The following is a 15,637-nucleotide window of genomic DNA, read 5'->3' on the forward strand; positions in this document are numbered from 1 at the left end:
TGTATAACAGTGTCCAGTTCACAAATCCGTTGCTGTAGCAAGCAGTGCTATAGACTAATAAGACTGAGTACCGCTACCAAACATGATGACCCATTAACTTGTTATGAAATACACTGATTATTGTAATAGTCTCTATTAGCCACATGAACGAAGACTTTATAGCCTACTCACATATTATATTTTGCGTTTTAGCTATTAGAGACACACGCCATAAAAAAGTAAACAAGGTGAGTGCATAAATCCTACTGACAAATCGATCTAAAATCCATTTTTCCATACCTGGTTGGAAAGGATTTTAACGCGCTGCGCTAGCCTACTTAATTTTGGAGGAAAACGTGGAAGACCTTTTCACTGCTTAGGCAAACGAATGCCCGGGTTCATTGTAAAATAAGGGATCAGTGTGAAATTCGATTTCATCTTTGATCAATGTCAAGTCGTAAAGAACTTGTTCTATGAAATTTAGTTTGCTAATAGCAATTTTGTTGATAATGGATTGTTTTGGACAAATGGACGAAACGCTGCACACGTCAGCATGAGCCAACAATTTGTTTTCGATTTCAATGCTCACCGAGTCAGCAGCTCGACCTATATCGGATGAAACAGAGGCATCGGTTTCGCCCCGAGTTTGCCCTCTACCATCGCCCATTGCAGCCGCAGCCAATGCTCTCCATCTTTCTTTGTTGCTCTGTACTGACACATTGATTTGTTCGATGCTAGGAACTCTCTCCAACTCGTCTTTTTTTCCGAAAAGAGTTTTGGTAGGTTTGACAGCCCGCAGATTAGAACCACCAACGTTCGTAAGGGTCCTCGCTATTGGGTGAAACGACAAGTGCGCTGCTAAATTTACGATTGCCAAGTAAGTATGGCCGTGTTGTTTGAACGATTCTACCACCGTACAAGTCTGCCACTGTGCGTTTCGGGCCGTCTTGTTGCGATCCGTTGATTCGTGTGAATGCGTAGCTCGTTGACCGTCGGCAGCATTTGTTTCATCTAGGGTCCGCATCACAGTCTCCTGCAAATTTTTGTTTGAAATGATGTAGGCTTCCTTTATGTTGTAAGCTTATCGTACGGAGTATTGAACTAGTTTCGTATCGTGAAAACAAAATGTTACCATTGGATGTCCCTTTCTAAACGTTGATTTGGTTGCGCTGGTTAATATTTCATGATATTCAGTAGCCGTATTTTGCCAAGTTTGATTTAACTCTTGAAATTTACTGACTACTCGATCAAATCCTTCTACGTCCGATATGGTGTTCTACGAAGATAAAGTTTCAAAAAACATTAAAAAGGAAAACTAGTTGATGCCTAGGGTAGTATGATTCCTTAAGTGCGTAAGAACTACTTTCTAACCTGGTAGTTTTGCAAGAACTCAAGCTTAGTCATTAACTGGGTTAGATCACCTTCAAGCTGTTGCATCTAAAAAAAACAGGGTTTAAAACTATAATCTGCACTAGCTGTTTCTTATTGTGTTATGTACCTGGAGTAGGTGAAGGTGTTGCTCCTCGCTCAGTTTTCGACATTCTTCTTCGTCATTTTCCAGATCCGATAAAACAGATTCACGAATTTTCAAGTTTGTCTAAAGGAAATTCGAAAGTTAAGCTACTATACAAATGAAAACGTAATTGATAGACTCCTTTTGACTTTACCTGAAAAAGCTGCAAACTCTGCAGTTCTTCGCACTCCAGTTGTTCCTTCTTTTCTGCTATTGCTGTTCGTTTTTCAAATGCGGTTACTTCTTCTCGTAATAGCTGTTTCTTACTTTTTGCCAATTTTTGCTCCAGTTCAGTCACCGCTTCTCGTCGATCCTAGTATCATCATTTCGCATGTAGGCAGCTTTTTAAGTAAAAAAACTTTGTTTCTATCACTCACAATTACGCGCATAGCAGTGACGGCATTCGAACGGTGTTTATTCCTAGAAGGTCGACTAAGGTCCAAACAAAACATTTTTTATCAAATTTTTTAAGAATACACATGATATACATATTGGTTACATTAGTTCACTTTGAAGTTCCATTGTGAATTTTTGATGGCGAAAAACACACTGGTGCACAGAAGTCACTCAAATTATTGTTGATTTTCACTATGACAACGGAAACCAAGGGGTGTGACCGAGGCCAGCGCCCTATCTGGCGCAACCGCTGAAACTTATTTTGAATATTCCCATTATATCGTGGTTTCGTTTCCGCTTGAGTCTACTTTACCCCCGGCTGTTTTGGGCTTTAGTTTTCGATCATTGCCTTTCGTTCAATATCTGAATCAATGTAGCGTGTCTCTAGTGATAGTTTTTCAATTGCTTTTAAAAGATGTCCTTTCAATGAAAGATTTTAATTGATCTGATGGATTGCAACCCAATGCCTTCAGATGTGTCAATGGTTTTGCAAAACCAGGTATTTCTGTTTTCTCGGTTTTTTTCTGTGCCACGCATGTTCAATAGCGCTGAATCGAAATTTTTAGGAGATCGACTTCAATTTGGTCGTGCACACGAACTTGATAGATGAAGATATTATCGTACCTTGGCCAACCTTGGCATCTTGTTCGAAAGGCATCACACACTGCTTGAAAATGTAGATAGCAAGTAGCAGCAACTTTACTAGTTTTGTGTGACAAATAAAGAAAAATAATGACGACTCCTTTGGGATGCCTCTGGTATCGTACCATCGAACTAATTTGTTTCTTCATATAGATGGAAATGAACTTTGCTATATTTGCCTAACTTTTCTATTTCAGTCCCATCTTCTTGAAAAGCACCTTGTATAGCATACCGTATTTGAACGGCTTTTGCTGCTACAGGAAATTGCTGATTGTAACACGTTTTTTTCTAAAAAAACAAGTAATAGTAGCACTTTTTCGCCATAGCTTTGGCATTTTGATATGCGAATGGATCGTGAAAAATCAAGTTTAAAACTGCGCATGTTCCAGCACAAATAAATGCAGAATAAAGGAAGCCTTTCCATTTTCGCAGAAGATTTGACCTGATATTTTTTCCTAGACACAATCTTAAAAAATCAACACGGAGTTTCTTTTATCGTTGTACACAATTCAATTGCGTTCTTTTTTTAGTAGTGGCGAAGGCTAACGAAGGTGTCCAATGTAATGGTAAAAAGAAATATAATTCCAAATACTAACATCTTTGATCAGGAAACGAACGTGCTATGCAAGGCGAACCAAAAAATTTTTCATTTTGAAACCAAGTGGCTGAAAATGATGATACACAGATATACGTGACTTTGTCACTAATAGCTTTTTTTCTGTTACTAATTCCGTAGTTGACAAGAAACCCCCTTGGCATCGTCACTCACGTCGTCCTTGCAGCTGCCAAGATTCTGCGTGATCGCGGCCATTTGGTAACACGCAAGAAAGAACACGGTACAACCGATCGGTGCAGTCACCAACAAAAGGGAGTTTTTTTTTAGTGCCACGCACAGTAGTCGATTCACTTTTATTTAATAACCCAGTGGAAAATCAAAATTAAAAAATAAGAGTGGCATAATCTCAAGAAATAAATCGAAGGGAGAACAGCAAATCGATTCCTTGCACACACAAGTTAACGTAAAAGAAAGAGACATAGTGTGCAGCCTACCTCCGTGATTATGAAGACATTTTTACTCCCTTCTCGTATTCGTCCTACCCATCGGACCGTATGTAGTAAATCAGAATGCTTACAGGAACCATTTTCCAAAAGGCACATTGAGCTGATTAGGAACAGGAGAACAAGTCATGGAAATACCGGCCGGTAACGAATCAGCCAACTTTGCCACCCATCCTTTGGAATGCGGGATGCTATAAATACCGTTTGATGATATAGTTTCCTTAACCCATTTTATTGATGCAATGCAGCATGATGAACAGCAGTCTTTGCGTTGGTTTTGTACGGAAAATTATGCAATCGGAATTTCGTCAGTTAGCAGTGCAGTCTCTATTAGAAAAGAAGATATGAACCCTACTTCGATTGTCTTTTGCAACGCCTTTGAACGTCGAAAAAATGACATACTTTTTTCCCCCATTTCTCCCTTCCCTCGTGAATCTTAAACCAATAGTTTTAAGCATGATGCTACCTGACATTAAATAAATTTGATTACGCGTTTCTTGTTTTTTCAAATTTTTATTACAATGAATCGTTTCCCTAGCCAAGGCCACCAGACCTCCATTCTTGTTTCTATTTCAGCCCCAATCAAAATTAACCCCTCTCTGACAAACTACCCGTGTTCCTCTAAAGAAAGAAGAACCTCTGCAACACTCCTGCTTCAACATTGGCGAAACGATCGAATCACCAAAGCTGCATTTTCTGCAGATTGATACTCGAATCGTTTCGGTGTGTCCGTCATACCGTTCAAAATGTAGGGCGTAGAGAAGCCGGCGGCGGTTAACGGAGGGTTATACCGCTTCGTCTTCCCACTCCCATACATTTTTATTGATAAAAGAGAACACTAGTTAAAGAGAGAGCATTGCTTTGGATATGTTGCTTTTTCGGACTACGGGTACTTGTCTGATCGGATCAATTTGATTATCTCTGAAATTTGAATCAGGAATGTAGCTAGGATTGCGTTAACCAGGTACAATAGAAAATAGTTCAATGACAAAACAGTGTGAATTATTAAGTAAAAAAAAAATTAAATCATCGTCAGGTCGTACTTTTGTGCAGCACTTTACGCCCTTAGAAGATCTTGAGTCTTTTCTTTGAACTTTTTGGCGCTTTTAATCATACGTTTGGCCGTGCCTTGCATTCGCTTAACCACTTCGTTGTCTGATGTGATTTTTTGTTTTCCTAACTCACGCTTATTTAGCCATCGTTTGAACTTCGACCCATTTTTTTTCTCAGAAAGGTTTTTATTTGTTTGAGTAACATACGTGCCCACTTCGTTGATTTCCTCTTCTTCAGCTACCACGTCATCATACCATCCATGGGGTTTGGACGTGCCGAGTGCTTCATAAATCGCTGATTCGTGCGTTTTAGTCGTTCGATCCGGTGGCCGGGCGGGCTGTGTTGAAACCAGGCTTCTTCGCAGAAGTAGGTCATTGTGCACCTTAAGATTCTCTATAGTTCGTCGTAACTCTTCTTCCAACTTACTGTTCTCCTCAATTTTCAATGTTAAGCTTTCGTTTAGCATTTCGAGGGTACGTACTTTTGCACCTAGTTCGTGAATTTTTACCTTCAATGGATCAATTTCATCGAAATCAGATACCCAATTAGAACGTGGGAATCGAACAGGAATCTCCTTGGCGAGCGGATCAAATTCCGACAAATATAGCTGGTTCGATGTAGATTGTTGTTCAGCTAACATTTCTGCTTGGTGAGCAGAGGGCGGGGCAGCTCTGCAGATCATTCTCTCGCTTTCTGCCCGCAAGATTTGATTTTCAGTTAGCAAGTGATTCATTTGCTTCTTCAGTTCTTCATTCTTTGCATTGAGAATCATTTCGTTGCATTTCCAATCGAAATTCCGTGTATGAATAGATCCATTCAGCCTTTCCATGTCGATCTTCATTTCTTTATTTTGTCTGTCTAGTACAGCATTACGATGTTGGAGTCCTGAAAGCTCGTTTTGTAGTTGGCCGATATTATTAACTTGTTCACCAATAGAAGCATTAGCTAGTTCAAGGTCAGCTTTAAGCCGTTCCAACGTTTTAAGTTGTTCATCGACCAACACCTCCGCATGTTGCAGAGACTGCTCAGCAGCTTCTTTTGCGGCCGTAACGGTAAGATTTTCTGTATCCAACGAATGCAATTTAGATTCCAGAATTTCTATGCTTTTCATCAGTTTTGACTCAACTTCCTGCAAAGATGCCACCAGTACTTTGAGTCCGGCCTTCTCCTCTTGAACCGAAAATTGTTCTTGCTGCTTGATTTTTAAATCGTGTAGCTCCGTCTGCAACGTATCTAGAAGATTCTTTTTTACGTTGATTGTATCCATCGCTAAGTCAAGGGCGAATGTTTCCGATAGTTTTTCTTCAGTAACTTGTTGCAGTTCGGCAGTTATTACAGCAATTTCGTTCTTGTATTTTTCTTGCGTGTTCTTGAAGTTTCTTTGCAGGTCAGCATTCTCGTTCATAAGCTGGCTTTCGGCTATCTGACGTTGTTTCTCCTGCTCAAGTGCATTTGTCCGCATTGAAGCTATTTCTCGTTTGAGTTCGTCATTTTCATATTGAGTTTCTTCCAAACCTGTTACGATGAAACTTAATTTTTGAAATTTTTGCTGAAATTGGAAGATTTCATGACGCATTGCTTGATGTTCTTCTTCGAGCATTTCAACATAGCCTTCGATTCCGTTATCGATCCTCGTGGATTGGTTGATTTTCATGTTTTCGGGATTGTTATATGAATGAGGACGATTGGAGTTAAGTGAAGCTGATTGCTTTTCTGGTTGAGAGACTAGGTCTATTTCCTGGTCATGTCTGGGTTTTCCTTCATCTTGCGATGAATGGATTGCTCTTGTGGCAAAATCCGGTTCGTTTCTTGGGGTATGGCCAAATCGATGTTGACAAAACTGGTCGATCGTGTAAAGGATCCAGCCATGACACATCCAAAAAAGAAATACGACAACGGTTACGATCGTTTGGTACATTTTCGAATTGTTGTTGGAAACTACAGAACGTAAATGAATGCCATCCTATTGCGCCACCTATATACATGTACTTTCTGAACACCCGCGGATGAACCCGCAACTCACCAAAAGGACTTATATTTCGAAACAGTTAATATTTGTCAATTTGTAATACACAAAGATTGTCATAAAAACATTCTCAATATTTGTACAAATCCTGTTCAACAAGCAATAAACTGCGTTCTTCAAATTTTGTATTTGAAAATCAATCTGATAAAGGAAATTCGTGGTGTTTCGGTTATGAGTACCGTATATTATTAAGCTATGACAGTACGTCTTGAGCTATGCCTCAGGTTTGAAATGTAGATAGTAGCTTGTAATGGGTGGGTGATGGACAACTTATATTTCAATGTCTACGATAATTAAAAGCACGATCGGGTGACCTTCTTTTGACAATTATTCAGTTGTTTTTTTAAATGGTGTTTTCGGCTTCTGTGTCGGATGCCAATCAGCAAATTAAAAAATCAAACTTCCGCTAGATGGCGTTGAAGTTGACGAAGCTTATTATAACAAAAAAAAATTCAAAGAACAGTTTTACCTCTTCGCTAGTCTAAACCCTACAAATTCTAATTCTATCTTCGCATAACTATTAGCATTTTGATACTACTATACCCGAGTAGGGCATCCATCGCTTCAATTCGATCGAGCAGTTTTTCCGAATGTTAAGTGATCTTGCAATTTTTTGAAACGGCCGCAGATAACAGATTTGAATCCAATAAAAAATTCAGCTTGCCCTTAACTAAGATGATCTGCAGGTGTGTGCAGTTGATGTTACAATTGTCTTCTTTGGTTCTTAAAAGCTATGTGTGCAACACACGAAGCATTTACATGAAAAAGAAAAGTGAAGATTAGTCAAAGGTTAGTTGTATCAAAGATATTTTTAAAGATGATGGTTTTTTGGACAAATTAGACTGTTTTTTTACAATTTGCTGATATTTGGCTCCTTTGGCTTGCAGGAGGAATTTCCCAGTTCGACAACCAAACCATTTGTTGAGAATGACAATGAAGACAGTGACTTGTGATCCAAAGACCAAGAAGATTCTATGGGTATAAGAAAAAACGATGAAGCCAAAGATAAAATAGCAGTACAAGCATCTAACCATTATAATGTTAGTCAAAATAATGACCGTGAACCCCTAATAAACTCTGATGTGGATGCAAAAAAGCATGATTCATGCTTAGAGCAGAGTACAGCTGCCCTAAGATCAGATATGAAACCCATTTTAGTGTTGAAATAAAGGCCTGTACTTGTTTGTCAGAGACGAAGATGAAGATGTCGATGAAAACCATTGGCTTGTGGGAGAAGTGGAAATGCAATGAAGAGGAACGAGAATTTGGAGGTCTGACTGAGCTTTTTCAAGACGAGGCTGAACTGTCAGGTTCCGAAGATGGGAGCGGTGGCGAACGGGAAAACGAAATAGATGACCGGAAGGAGGAGGAAGGCGATAAAGAGGATATTGATGAAAACGAAGTCTGTGAGAAAATTGGAAGAGCCCATATGAAAAGAATGCTTGATCAAGACCAGCGCGATGTTCGATTTTTTCAAGAACTTTTTCTCGAAGATGATGGTTTGCATTCTGGTGGCGGTGGAAGGCAAAGACAATTTCAGTGGAAACGGGCCGATGGTGAAGACATTGAGTGAGATGATGCCCGTCCGAAAATTCAAGAAGATGGAATCGCTAAAGAACGGAATAATCTCACGTGGATGAAAATTCGCAGTGATAGAGAAAACTGGTTCTAAGAACAAAAGTCGCATTAGGTCGGCGATTTTTCAACACCGTAAAAGCTTGTAACTAATTTACTAATCAACTGTTTTTGCTGCACAACATGGTGTACAGGAAACGAATAAAGAAGTACCATTGGTTATGAGCCAGAGGACTAAAATGGTGAAAATCAACACTACTTCCAAAACCATTAATCAAATTGCAGAAGGCGATCTCACTGCAACTACCGACGCCAAGCAATCAACGCATTCTAGCGCAAACATTGTGACCACTGTAGGTTACGTTTACAATGTGCTTAGCACATTGTGGAGATCAGCGCTTGCATAGTTTCCTATTTGAAATTTAATAGGTGAGACGCGAATCTTTTTGACGCAGAAGTGAAAAGGATTTGTCAGACATCACTAACAAAAGCCGTGTTGCCGGTTCAGGCACCAAGGGTTGGTTCCAATTTTGTATTTGCATCCATTACTGCGGAGAGGCTAGTTGATGAGCAAAATGGGAAACATAAACAGGATCTAATACCGAACTTGTTGTCTTTTTCCTTCGATGGTAATACTATTTTTTTACAGGCTTTTAAATGCGATTCATCCAAACAAAATCAACAACAGCCAAGAAAGCTAAAATGTCTTAGAGTGCAAAGAGTATTTTCTCTTACTTTTAGGCGCTATCCCTTATGGATATGCTTGTTTCAACCACAGTGCGTGAAGCCGAATTTTGAAAATTTTATCTGAATATACATTCTGGAAATTCAAACAAATGTAAAAATAAGCTCTCTTCCGACTTTATATTCTGTATACTTACTATTTCATAAAAACGTTTTTCATTAATTTAATGGTGATTTCGACTGGGAAAAACTGTATAGTAGATTAGTTATTAGTTCGTTATTAGAAGACTCTTTAATTTTCCCGCTTTGCTCTATCCTTCCCATGTAAACTTTCTTTTCTTTTTTTTGCCACTCAGGCAGCCAAAGTTTTTAAGTTTTGCAATTGAGAATCTGGTATAACTTTATAGAGATACCTAATAGACCTTTTGCGGATGCTGAGTTACCGCAATCAAGTCATGCCTATTCTATTTGCATTTTTCTTTTTTTTTACATTAGTACCAGAGATAAAAACCCTAAATTTTATTTTGAAATCTTTTAATGGCCATGGTTAGGTTTCGTATCTCACAAGCCTGTAGGCTGTAGCATTTGTGATAAGATATGTAAAGCATCTTCCCGTGTGGGATGATGGACTTTACGGATTAAGACAAATAAATGTAAATTGAACTCGAGGCGTTTTACCCACAATGATGTATGTATTATATCAGATAAGTTCCATCTCCCGATACATTTCCAATAAATTCTTTTTAATATAAATGCCTGCTGGCAAATCTTATGCTGGGGTAAATATAAATGCTGTATTTTGTGGGACATACGGAAATGAATCTTTCATTTCCGCTGCAACTACTATCGACGTCTGACGAAATAGCGTCGTCTTTTTGACCGTGTAACTGCCATGTCCGGTACCTCAGAGATGGCTGATCCCTGCTCATCCCTCGCTAGGTAAATGCTCCTGGCTTCTCCGTCAAGCCGAAATCCGTGTTTCTGGATTGCATCCCATCCAAGGATACAGTCCACAGAAACACCATTAGTAACGATAAATTCTCGCTTAAAAACTGACTCTCCGTATCGAACGGGTAAAATAACTCTTCCCAGCGTATGTAATTTCTTCTCCCCTACATTATATAAATCGAAGTCAAGCTGACTGCAGATCACCTGACTTCTAGGGGGTAACTTATTAAATAATCTCTCGTGAATAATATTTTTTAGACGCGTCTGTATTTGTAACGGGATCTGAAAAATCTTTACTGGAATTCTTGGGGTCGATTCATTTGTTAATATAGTGGGTAAATTTTGCGACTTTTTGGGATTTAACGTGAGGCTGCCTATCAACTGACCCGAAGTTACAATTGATAATTATTGGTTTCCATGACGCTGAAATGGACCTGGAATATAAGGTCTATGGGAATTTCTTAACTCAGTACAAGTATTAGATTTATGTCCGAATTCACGACAAGCATAATAGATTGGAGGTTGGTATTGTTCCCAGTTTTGACGCTGAAATTGATGACAATTGGACTGACTGTGTCCACGATTTCTACAAAAATTGCAAACTACTATGGGCTGATCTGATCTGTAATTAACATCGTTAGCTGGTCTAAAGAAAAAGGGCGAGAATGGCGTAGGTCTATTCGGGAATCTAGCATGTTGGTAAGAATTGGTGTTAGTATTGGGGCGATGAGGGGGAGGTCTCCAATTTCTCTCTCGACTGATGCTATCCGTTTGAAATGAAACTTGCATCCCATACGGAGCACCCGTCAAAGAAACATAACCCATTTTATCCATTAGGAGCTGTGTTACAACCTGCGTAGGCTCGTGCAGAACTTCTTTAATTTCATCCTTCTCCGAATTTTGGATTCTCTGCGTGTCTATAGCCCTGACTGATTTTAGCACCTCATTCTTGACTATTTCCTTCTGATCAATTAATATTTGTGTAAGTTCCCTCAGTTCCGAATCTATTGTGTCCTATGACTCGTCAATCGCTCTAACAAATTCATGTTCCTCACGGTCCGTCTCCAAAGCTTCTAAACGAACGCCATAAACAAGCATTGATGCAACAAATTCGTTGAAGGCACTAAATTCCTTGTACCTTACTTTAGCTTGCAATTGTGATTCTAATCCCTCAATAAATTTATGCATAATTAGGATCGAAAAAGACTTTTCTGTATAGACTTCCGGATATGCTGTTGTTTTAAATTTTTGTAAGCGACGAGCATAATCCACGATCTTTTGCTACTGGCGTTACGGAAATTATGCGGTGTTCACAAGGGTACGAGAAATCTTATGTCCGCCATAAATAACATCATTCATCATTGTGATCGAGTTCGAAAAACCGCTGCCACCATAATGTAAAGCATCTTCCCGTGTGGGATGATGGACTTTACGGATTAAGACAAATAAATGTAAATTGAACTCGAGGCGTTTTACCCACAATGATGTATGTATTATATCAGCTAAGACATAAGAGTTAAAAAGACAAAGAACAAAGAAGAAGAAGAAACATTCAAGAAACAAGTCAAAAGAAACAAATATAATTGGGTCTTACCGTGATCACACGTATAGAGAACGAGAAGAAAAACGACACAAGGCGGGCGTGATACGCAACTTCCACGAGAGCGATACACAAACAATAGTTCAAAACAAATGGAACTAGACAGTCGAATCACCGCGAATAATTCTAAGTCTAAACAATTTTACTGGACTGACTCGGCGAATAAAATGTTAAGTAAAAGGCACAAATTCAAGCATAACATTAATAAAGTAATAGAAATGCTTTCAGGCAACTACTCGAATCGGCTGCAAGTTCTAGTCTGATCTTCCTCAGATGCTGGGTTAACCACGGAACTTTGCATATTGCAAAGTGGCGTGATTGGGAGGAGCTTGTAGGCTGCACGCGGTTGACCAATTAAAAGACGCGTTCAATATGGCGTGATATTGATGACGTATCGCCTGCGTGAATCATCTTGCAGGTGTTCATCTAGGTCACCCGCGCTGCGTATGTTGCGGTGCAATTAATATGTTCACCCTTGATGAGTAATAAAGACATCGAGAAGAAATATATGTTGAAGATGTCTATTTGGCTTCGTTACATCACTCCCGGCGGCGTGAGATTACGTCCCGTAATCAGACTGGTTGCATGGGAATGAATTCGGAAGCTGTTCGTCTTGAACCGTCCGTGGGCGACAGCAAGTGATCCAGATGAGTTTAAAGAAGCCGATGAAGCCGCGAATGAAGATTAGGACTAGAGGACCTCAAATGCCGATGAAGAAGCAGTCTTTTTTAATAGTTGGTGAAAGGTGACATTTCAATAAGTGGGGACAATATAGAAAACAAACCATACAAAATAGAGCGAGACTATATAATTTGGCAGAAAATAAAATAAAATGTTTCACCTCATCATGTGGGTTTCTTAAACTAAATAGAACAAAAATTTAAAAGAAGGAGGTAAGAAATCGAAGGTGAAAAATATTCTACGGCTTTTGAAAAGTCAACGATTTTCCGTCGGTGTCTCAATAGCTGAGCTATGGCAAAAGGGGAAGAAAAATATAGGGCACTGGAATATAACTGTGTTTTCGGGGGGAAGAAAATTTTATCCATCATAATAACTAGTATCGTTGGAAAGAGGAGAAGATAATCTTAATTATCGAAAAGAGAAAAATGTTAAAATAGTTTATGGTTTAGCGAGGTGGACAAGAAAAAAATTAAAAATTCTACGGCGGAAAAGTTTTTGCCGCGCAAGGTCATACACTGCGGTGTGGAAACGAAAGGGAAAGTGAAAACTAGTATGTGCAAGAGTTGGAAACTAAAATGCAAAGAGTTGGAGCTACGACTTTGGAGAGTGTAAAGGAAAAGAGATTCACAGTGGAAATAAAGTACAAGGAAATTCTACATCGTTATTTAGGAAAAATTTTCGTTTGTGGTGGGTCTCAAATGCTACTTGTTAGGTTTTAGTATCTTGTTATTTTTCGAAATTATACTACTACTCATTTTACGGCACTGGGAGAGGGAGATTTTATAAGAGACATACACTAGAGAGAAAATGGGAAAAGAACAAGTATTATATAACATTGTTCTACTGAATACAAAATAATGATTGGATGAAGAAGGGTGCCAGAAAAGTATCATAAGAAAGCATACGGCACATAAGAAAAACGTATTGTTCGTTTTTTTTTTTTTTTTTTTTTCATGAATATGCTCATGTATAAATGGTTCTGCTTATCGAAATAATTATTCTTTTCAAGATCAGTTTTTTTCATTTTTTTTTTTTTTCAATTTACGGATAAGCATGAAGTCGAACGTGTTGTATCGAACTTCAATAAGTAATACAGAGTTCGTCCTCTGACTGTTTTTTTCTCTTTGCAGATGAATGTACTTTTTCTGCCCTTTACCAATATTATTTATTTTCAATTGTGATAAACAATCTGCATTTTTATGAATATGCCCTGGCTTATACTTGAATTCATAATTTAATAAAATTGGGATACACGAGAACTGGTGGTGTCACTAGAGAAGTGCGCAAGTTCTCAAAAGCGATTTGTTCTTCGGCTCCCCATATAAAAGGTTTCCTACTAAGATCTGTACTTTATACTCCAAAATTTTTCTTTGATTACTTGTAACTCAATAAGGGCGTTGTCGAATAGGGCCTCGTCCTTCTGTATCAATTGTATGTTTTATGAGATTAATTTTCCCTAATTCTGAATCTTTTGATGCTAACAAGTCGTGAAAGTTATTTACTAATTTTGAGAGCGGTGCTTAAAATTCAGAGTCGACTTCTGAAATGAAAACTGGCTCAGCTTCTGCTTTAGGGTTATCTTCCAATTTCACTAGAGAAATTTTTTCGATAACGTTATTAATAATTTCAATTACGCCTAATGTAGTTTTTCTAGGAATTTTGATTTGATATAATGAATGATTTTCGACCATATTTTATAAGTTCCATCTCCCGATACATTTCCAATAAATTCTTTTTAATATAAATGCCTGCTGGCAAATCTTGTGCTGGGGTAAATATAAATGCTGTATTTTGTGGGACATACGGAAATGAATCTTTCATTTCCGCTGCAACTACTATCGACGTCTGACGAAATAGCGTCGTCTTTTTGACCGTGTAACTGCCATGTCCGGTACCTCAGAGATGGCTGATCCCTGCTCATCCCTCGCTAGGTAAATGCTCCTGGCTTCTCCGTCAAGCCGAAATCCGTGTTTCTGGATTGCATCCCATCCAAGGATACAGTCCACAGAAACACCATTAGTAACGATAAATTCTCGCTTAAAAACTGACTCTCCGTATCGAACGGGTAAAATAACTCTTCCCAGCGTATGTAATTTCTTCTCCCCTACATTATATAAATCGAAGTCAAGCTGACTGCAGATCACCTGACTTCTAGGGGGTAACTTATTAAATAATCTCTCGTGAATAATATTTTTTAGACGCGTCTGTATTTGTAACGGGATCTGAAAAATCTTTACTGGAATTCTTGGGGTCGATTCATTCGTTAATATAGTGGGTAAATTTTGCGACTTTTTGGGATTTAACGTGAGGCTGCCTATCAACTGACCCGAAGTTACAATTGATAATTATTGGTTTCCATGACGCTGAAATGGACCTGGAATATAAGGTCTATGGGAATTTCTTAACTCAGTACCAGTATTAGATTTATGTCCGAATTCACGACAAGCATAATAGATTGGAGGTTGGTATTGTTCCCAGTTTTGACGCTGAAATTGATGACAATTGGACTGACTGTGTCCACGATTTCTACAAAAATTGCAAACTACTATGGGCTGATCTGATCTGTAATTAACATCGTTAGCTGGTCTAAAGAAAAAGGGCGAGAATGGCGTAGGTCTATTCGGGAATCTAGCATGTTGGTAAGAATTGGTGTTAGTATTGGGGCGATGAGGGGAGGTCTCCAATTTCTCTCTCGACTGATGCTATCCGTTTGAAATGAAACTTGCATCCCATACGGAGCACCCGTCAAAGAAACATAACCCATTTTATCCATTAGGAGCTGTGTTACAACCTGCGTAGGCTCGTGCAGAACTTCTTTAATTTCATCCTTCTCCGAATTTTGGATTCTCTGCGTGTCTATAGCCCTGACTGATTTTAGCACCTCATTCTTGACTATTTCCTTCTGATCAATTAATATTTGTGTAAGTTCCCTCAGTTCCGAATCTATTGTGTCCTATGACTCGTCAATCGCTCTAACAAATTCATGTTCCTCACGGTCCGTCTCCAAAGCTTCTAAACGAACGCCATAAACAAGCATTGATGCAACAAATTCGTTGAAGGCACTAAATTCCTTGTACCTTACTTTAGCTTGCAATTGTGATTCTAATCCCTCAATAAATTTATGCATAATTAGGATCGAAAAAGACTTTTCTGTATAGACTTCCGGATATGCTGTTGTTTTAAATTTTTGTAAGCGACGAGCATAATCCACGATCTTTTGCTACTGGCGTTACGGAAATTATGGGGTGTTCACAAGGGTACGAGAAATCTTATGTCCGCCATAAATAACATCATTCATCATTGTGATCGAGTTCGAAAAACCGCTGCCACCATAATGTAAAGCATCTTCCCGTGTGGGATGATGGACTTTACGGATTAAGACAAATAAATGTAAATTGAACTCGAGGCGTTTTACCCACAATGATGTATGTATTATATCAGCTAAGACATAAGAGTTAAAAAGACAAAGAACAAAGAAGAA

The 15,637-nt window shown here is 38.7% G+C and overlaps 1 protein-coding gene and 1 long non-coding RNA gene across 2 annotated transcripts; one reads left to right on the forward strand and one right to left on the reverse strand.

The window, feature by feature from the left end:
• Positions 1-187: 187 nt before the first annotated feature.
• On the reverse strand, positions 188-2,074 carry LOC130693469 (uncharacterized). Its single transcript, XM_057516624.2, has 7 exons — positions 1,992-2,074; positions 1,870-1,924; positions 1,647-1,805; positions 1,478-1,576; positions 1,351-1,416; positions 1,112-1,255; positions 188-1,012 (listed from the first exon to the last, which is right to left on the reverse strand). The coding sequence occupies exons 1-7, from the start codon at positions 2,012-2,014 to the stop codon at positions 356-358; spliced, it is 1,203 nt and encodes a 400-aa protein (XP_057372607.1). The 5' UTR covers positions 2,015-2,074; the 3' UTR covers positions 188-355.
• Positions 2,075-7,148: 5,074 nt separating this feature from the next.
• LOC130693507 (uncharacterized) lies at positions 7,149-8,556 on the forward strand. The gene is made up of 3 exons (XR_009001706.2): positions 7,149-7,457; positions 7,556-8,358; positions 8,438-8,556. It is a non-coding gene; the product is annotated as an uncharacterized LOC130693507 (long non-coding RNA).
• The last annotated feature ends 7,081 nt before the right edge of the window (positions 8,557-15,637 follow it).

Source organism: Daphnia carinata, chromosome 1 (assembly GCF_022539665.2).
Source record: "Daphnia carinata strain CSIRO-1 chromosome 1, CSIRO_AGI_Dcar_HiC_V3, whole genome shotgun sequence".
Lineage (NCBI taxonomy): Eukaryota > Metazoa > Arthropoda > Branchiopoda > Diplostraca > Daphniidae > Daphnia > Daphnia carinata.

Coding starts and splice junctions, on each gene's coding strand:
- LOC130693469 (XM_057516624.2), bottom strand. CDS start 2,014: ATGGAACTTCAAAGTGAACTAAT. Junction 1,925..1,991: donor GAACTTCAAAGTGAACTAAT/GTAACCAATATG, acceptor TTTGGACCTTAG/TCGACCTTCTAGGAATAAAC. Junction 1,256..1,350: donor AGTTCTTGCAAAACTACCAG/GTTAGAAAGTAG, acceptor TTATCTTCGTAG/AACACCATATCGGACGTAGA.